This window comes from Coregonus lavaretus (assembly GCF_964263955.1).
Source record: "Coregonus lavaretus genome assembly, chromosome: 15".
Lineage (NCBI taxonomy): Eukaryota > Metazoa > Chordata > Actinopteri > Salmoniformes > Salmonidae > Coregonus > Coregonus lavaretus.
In genome coordinates, this window is record NC_140002.1 from 7,775,846 (window position 1) to 7,783,076 (window position 7,231).

The window sequence follows — 7,231 nt, forward strand, 5'->3', positions numbered from 1 at the left end:
TCCCCATCATTTGTATATTTCCTTGTTCTATCTTCTACACCTATCAACAGTTACACACACTGGTTGTTGGATCAGAAGTATTTATCCCTACAGTATGATACAAATAATTATCAGTGCAGTTATTACTTAGCTATGTGAAAATGAGAATAAGAGAAGTAATGAAGAAGCAACAAAATATCCTCAGCATCCATGGAAGCTTTCTTTCTTCACCATTTCTCCTACAATCAAATCATAATTTTCATCATTTGATGTCAGCATATTGTGCCATCACTTAGATAACAGAAACATTAGTCATGGTAATTCGTCATCAAGTACATCAGCAATGTCAGATGAAGCCATAAAATCAATTGAATAAACACATCACAAGTCAAGAAGCAACTTCTATCTTTATTCAACAGGATCCCTCAATACAGACACTAAAAATCATCATCATCATGAGGATTGTGAGTGACTATTTCCACAATGGCATTTCTCAATCTGTCTACCATACACAATTGGATGGGCGTCTGTTTAACCCAGCAAAAAGCTGGTGACAACAAAAAGGAAAAGACCCAAAATAAAACTTTCTGTAGAGTGAAACAGCCATCTTCTGACTTGTAAAAACAAAAAAGGCCCAGTGGAGTCAAATGTGATTTTCCTGTGTTTTATATACATTTCCACATTATGAGGTTGGAATAATAAATGGTGATAATACCCTTTTTAGTGTAAGAGCTGTTTGAAAAAAAACACCTGACATTTCATGCTGTTTTGACCAGCCTGGTGATTTGATATTGAGATAAAAACATCTGCATTGAACCTTTAACGTAAACAAAAAAGTGCAAACAGGTTTTAAAAAATATTATAATAATAATACAAAAAGTGGGGATTCACAAAATAAGCAATGCATGGTGCATTGGATTGAAAACTTTTCAATTAACAAAACTTGATTACTGCGCTGACCTTGAGATTTGGAACAGAGGAGAAGAGCTAGAGGAGTAAGGAATTAGAGTTGTGATCTTGGACATCAAGATCAGCATTTTGTAATACATATATGGCACACACTTTGTGGTCCATGTACAGACGTTTTGTGAGTGCTTAAATAGTGGTTTGTGTGAATACAATTATGTACATTGACATTTTGCTGTGTTGCCCGCCCCCACGGTGTTGGATGCTGAAGGTACTTTCATAAATCATGGCAATACTGTACAAGGGGTGAGGTTTTACAGGAAGTAGTCTGGGGTGCGACGGGTGACATGGGGTTCCCCTCTACGAGGCGCAGGGTCAAACTGCAGGCTGGAAAAGAGAAACAAAACAAACACACATCTTGTTTTTAAACTAAAATCCTGTTGAGAGTTAATGGATCATCATTAGATCACATTTAGGTCATTTAGCAGACATTCTTCACCATCATCATCCTCCAGAAAGAATAGAGGACCTTGCAGGTAGAGCAACAAACTGAGGAGGGTTGGCAATTTATGGAATGGTAATCAATATGCTTACAAGGAGTATTTCAGGGTGTCGTCGAGTTCCATGATGGCTGCCTGGTTACCACAACGGTAACAGTAATTTGGTGCACTGAATATCGTTACCACGTTTCGCTCGTGGCACCAGTTGTAACCCTATAGAAAAAAACAGGAGAACAGTGAAGTAATAGTGAATGCAGAAATCTGAGACAGTCCTACAGACATAACATTTTACAGGACATGTGCATTAACCTGAATGAGGGGGTAACATGAAATGCATTCAGATAAGCTTTCATACTCATACATTTCACATTGTGATCACCTTTGAGATTTCAAGCATGGAGAATCAGCGACAGGCAGCTTACCTCCATAACCAGCTGGTGAGCTCTGGAGACCAGGGTAAGGCGGTTGGCATGGTTAAATGTCTCAGATATATCCTGGCCAAAGGTGTAGCCGGCCCCCCTGGGGGAGATGCCCCAGCCCCCCCGGTCATCTGGGTCTGACCACAGCAGGTCACACATGGGGCCCTGTGGAAGAGAGGAGATGTGTGTAAGCAGCATAGTAATAAAGATACGGATCTATATGGTGAACAGGGTCACTGAGAGCAGGGGAGGATGGAAAGTTGATATGGTCAGTTTTGTCCTAATGGTTGAGGTTAGGATTAGGAACAGACAAACTTATCCTGGACCTGTGCCTAAAAGTTACTTCTAACTAGCAGCAATGAGACAGCAGAGCATGCTCAGAAGCAGGGTTGTTGAGTTGAGCCATGTACCTCGTGTGGCACTTCCTGCAAACGGTCCAGCGCTCGGATGTGATCCAACGTGTCTATGGACGGCGACAGGCCTCCGTGAAGACAGAATATCTTAGAAGGGAAAGAAAACAGAACATTTTACCTGAGAATTTAAATATTGGTTCTGACTGAGTAACAGTTTGACTGAGACATAAGAAAGATATATACCCTTGAGTGAATTTGTCTTTACAGCATACAACAGGTAAAGCATCGCATCTTCAACGTCATATGGATTAAATGTGTGAAACCTCTTACCTGAGTATCTACCAAGGCTGTGAGAGGAAGGTAATCGAAGAGGTCTGTGAAGTATTTCCATACGTTTGCATTGCCGTATTTCCTTAGGCACTCATCGTAGAAGCCGTACACTTGTGTGATTTGTCTGCTTTCGTGGTTCCCCCGAAGGATTGTGATGCGTTCACGGTACCTAACCTGTGATCAATGTTAAAAATACAGGGGATTACAAAACAGCACTGTTGAATGAATAGCCTTCCAGGGCATTCTGTGAATGAGAGTGTGTCTTAGCATTACATTACTTTGGCATCACAAGGCCCTGTGTAACTTATCATTGAGCACTCTTGTAGGGCAAATTCAAAATGTGAAAGGTCATTCAAAACTCCAAGTGACCAATAATAACACTTGCCTTAAGTGCTACAAGTAGTGTGACAGTTTCTACAGAGTAGTAGCCTCGGTCCACGTAGTCTCCCATGAACAGGTAGTTTGTGTCTGGAGACTTCCCTCCGATTCTGAAGAGCTCCATGAGGTCGTGGAACTGGCCGTGGACGTCTCCACACACTGTGACCGGACATCGGACCTCCTGCACGTTGGATTCCTTGGTCAGAATCTCCTTCGCCTGGACAACACACACACACAAAATTAGGCTAGGTTTCTCCTTACCCTGGACAAAACACATACAAACATAAGGCTATGTTTGAGTGCCTCCCTTCCCACCCTTAACTTCCCCAAGAAAATAAATAGACTAATGACATTTGGCAAGCTAGTTGAACGGCAATGCAGTTCCTAGAACTCCTGAGTGGCGCAGTGGTCTAAGGCACTGCATCGCAGTGCTAACTGTGCCACTAGAGATCCTGGTTCGAATCCAGGCTCTGTCGCAGCCGGCCGCGACCGGGAGACTCATGGGTGGCGCACAATTGGCCCAGCGTTGACCAGGATAGGGGAGGGAATGGCCGGCAGGGATGTAGCTCAGTTGATAGAGCATGGGGGGCCAGTATAAAAAAATATGTATTCACTAACTGTAAGTCGCTCTGGATAAGAGCGTCTGCTAAATGACTAAAATGTAAATGTCTAGAAACCAGTGGACTGTGTAGTGCAGCTCTAAGAAAAACAGTGCTGCCTGCTGGGGGCAAAGCAGATGAGATTATAGGGGGAAACACTCCACTTCTCTTCTATAATTCACTTGATTGCATGCAGGGCTATATTTGTTGCCAATGCAATCTCTCCCTCCTTCCCCCTCTCTCAAAAAGCATCAGTGTTAGTCTTTGAAACAAGTTCTAGGTTAAACAAAGTGGCAACACACACATATGCCTAGGCCCGTCTCCGGACCATTCCAGGGCCTAAAATCAGTAGAGATGATCCTTGGTGTCTGGCTGGGATTATAAATTGTTGGCAGTACTACACTGGGGGTTGGGGGTGTAAGGAGCTTTTTGAGCATAAATCCCATTTTGAGAGCAGCAGGCATAGAGTAGAGCAGGGATGTGTGTGTCAGAGATGAGCGAGAGTGATATCTGCTCCAGGCAGCAACGCCCTGAGAGACAGCAAGGGAGAGAGACACACTGGCAGATGGAGGAGAGAAACAGAGCAACCAGGCCATATTAAACAAACCTGATATTTTTCCAAATTTATTTGAGTGGATATTACAAATAAAAAGAGTCAGATAGAGGCCAGAGCCAGACAAACTAGAGTAGGTCAGTGGGACTCAGAACATTGGTAAACATAATATAGTATAGAACAGAGTCAATACAGCCTACAATATGGTATGACCTCAGAACATGGATCGTCTTTCATCAGTATCCTAAGACAACTGATCTAGGCATGTCTATATTGAATGGATGACATAAATGCCTCACCCCTCATTGCCGCACCTACTAAAGATATGCCTTGCTGGCATCAGCTAAAAACCTCAAGTTTGTTTATTCGTCATATACACAGAGTACACAGTGCAATGAAATGCTTACTTGCAGGTTCACCTCTCGACAATGCAACAATACAAAAAGTAAGTAACTGAATACAAAGAGTAGTAAAAATAAAAATTCAATGAAGTAAAAATAGAATAGTCATTGAGCAATAATATGATACAAGAACACGCTCAAACTAATTTATGTCAAATATTTACATGTGACAGAACAGGAAATTGTGCAATAGATAATTAATAGTGCAATAATAAATAGGCTAGACAATGTGCAGTAATAATTATAAACCTTTGACCTAGAATGATTTCACTGAATGAACAAACAGTGTGAAGTGAAGTTCTCATCTTCCCATCAGTAAATCACACTCTCCCCCCGTTCTGTAATTTGTATCCCAAGACAGAGGCCATTCCACCATTGTTATATTGAGTCACAGAGACAAGCAAGAGGTGACTTCCGAGTGGCGCAGTGGTCTAAGGCACTGCATCGCAGTGCTAGCTGTGCCACTAGAGATCCTGGTTCGAGTCCAGGCAACTGGGAGACCCATGGGCGGCGCACAATTGGTCCAGCGTCGTCCAAGGTAGGGGAGGGTTTGGCCGGCAGGGATGTGGGTTTGTTTCCCACGGGGGGCCAGTATGAAAAATGCATTCACTAACTGTAAGTCGCTCTGGATAAGAGCGTCTGCTAAATGACTAAAATGTGATTTCTCCGGTGTTGTATTCAGTCACAGAGACAAGCAAGAGGTGATTTCTCCAGTGTTGTATTGAGTCACAGAGACAAGCAATTATGTGGTGGTGATGCAACTCAGAATCAATCACATCCAAGGCTATTTTTACTCTGGCTGCACATTCTGCTGAACACATGAGCAAATATGTGCTCTAAAACCTACCTTTTAAGAGCTGTGAAGGAGCTGGTCAATCACGTGCTCAGGGGTTTGTGAGACCACTGATTACAACAACAAAATGGTAACCATTTGACAACTCACAGTTTGACTTGAGTAAGTGGCAAAACCCCTCTACTCGCTTGAGACTGAACTCCACAGGCTAATAGAATGTGATCGCTGACACCTTGTAGCCTAGTGGTAAATATTTGCCAATGATGCGAAATTCTAGCCGGGTACCATTTTCATCCGTACCGTAATCCTGGCCTCTAACCTTCAAATCATCTCAGGATAATAATCACCTATTAGTAAACAAGCCAAACAAGTACGTGAGTAGACGCACTGGGTTATTAAAAAATAAGTATTTAAGCCCATACATAAGTGTAACAGTCAAGTGAAAAGGGTATCAATGAAGATTGAGGTTAAATCCCTGCTCAGACCCTTGATGATGCACTGATGACTTGATAAAGTGTAACTTCTGTCTGCCCTAGTTCTTGTCCAGTCCCACAGTTCAGTTCACTCAGGGTGGGAATCCAGGATATGTGTGTTTGTATGTATGTCTGTGTTTTACAACTGTACTCAGATGTGTATAGTTTGACTATACCCAACAAATAAATGAAAATGCTTGACATTTCTTGGACAACCGCAGTGATTTTGCCACAGGACACTCAGTCATACCATCAGGACATACATTATGACGCTAATAACATACCCCAGGCATCCCATAACTAAATGAGACACTCAATCAGTCAGACAGGCAGTCTGAATGAGTTGGTAGTAAACCAGGTATGAGCCTTGCATTCTTTAGCTGGCCTTCAAGAAAGCTGGGCGACCACTACTGACATTTAAAAGATGTTCCAGACAAACACATGTTTATACGAATGAATGCAACGGTTTGGCTTCTCCAAAATAAACCATACATTGCTGCAGTAAAATGCTAAACCAGTCTTACAGCTCAGCAGAATGAGAAGTTGAGCAATGTAACGTTAATGTTTTACTTACATCCTCTGACATTCTTAAAATGGCGTCGAATGGAAGGGTCAAAAAGACACACTCGAATAGTTCGATCATTTGTAAGCCATACATGTTAGTATTTCTGAAAGGTTGACGAGCGTTTTAGATAGGCCTACACGAGAAAGTAGGCTATATAAATATAAATAATCGCTCTTGAAACTAGACAGGATTACGTTGTAAACTATTTGGCAAGTGCTGACAGCGATAAACTGCGCAATATGTATCATCCCCCTGAATGTTACACTGAAACATTTTTAGATGGAAAGTTTTATTTCTGTTTACCTTACCTTTTCGCAAAGAGTTTTGACTTGGCTCTCTGACAGCTGTTTGCAGTCGTTGATTTGTTCGATCCATAGGTCGATCTCCTTTGTAAAACACTTCTCGTCCATTTCGGATAATTCAATAGCACAGAAATTGTTATTTCCCTAAATACTCGGAACCCTCCCCCAGAGTTGCATGCGGTTCCAATTGACACATATATTGCTGAAAGTATATGAAGGGGAGCGGACTAGGAAATGTGGAGACGTCAGAAGCTCTTGTCCCACCCTAGGCCGTGATCCATTCAACACAAGTAGGACTGGGTGCGCCAGGCAAATGCAGCATTATTATTGGTCTCCCAGTAGAATCCTTGCATTCTTATTGGCTTAGATTGTAAAAGTTAGATACATTGGGCAAATTCGTTTTGCATGGCCCGGTGCCACACAACGCCGTGTATGCACATTTCACCCTTCCATTGGTTCTAAAATGAAATCTCCATCCACCCTGGAAACCGGGCCAAGTAAAACGAACTGGCCCAGCGGTTGGTACATTGTAACCCGTTGTTAATGTTTGTAATTAATGAGGTCATATTTGAAATAAGTTATTTTCACTATGCCTATTCATGGTTAGGGACTGATCGAAATGTACTGGGGGGAGGGGTGGTCCAAAATAGGGGAGCGTTTTTTAGGGGTGCACAGGGGAG

The 7,231-nt window shown here is 42.4% G+C and overlaps 1 protein-coding gene across 1 annotated transcript; it reads right to left on the reverse strand.

The window, feature by feature from the left end:
- Window positions 1–367: 367 nt before the first annotated feature.
- Window positions 368–6,849, reverse strand: LOC311142912 (serine/threonine-protein phosphatase 2A catalytic subunit alpha isoform-like). Its single transcript, XM_084178652.1, has 7 exons — window positions 6,558–6,849; window positions 2,873–3,082; window positions 2,488–2,661; window positions 2,215–2,304; window positions 1,808–1,969; window positions 1,480–1,598; window positions 368–1,272 (listed from the first exon to the last, which is right to left on the reverse strand). The coding sequence occupies exons 1-7, from the start codon at window positions 6,657–6,659 to the stop codon at window positions 1,200–1,202; spliced, it is 930 nt and encodes a 309-aa protein (XP_084034778.1). The 5' UTR covers window positions 6,660–6,849; the 3' UTR covers window positions 368–1,199.
- Window positions 6,850–7,231: the final 382 nt, after the last annotated feature.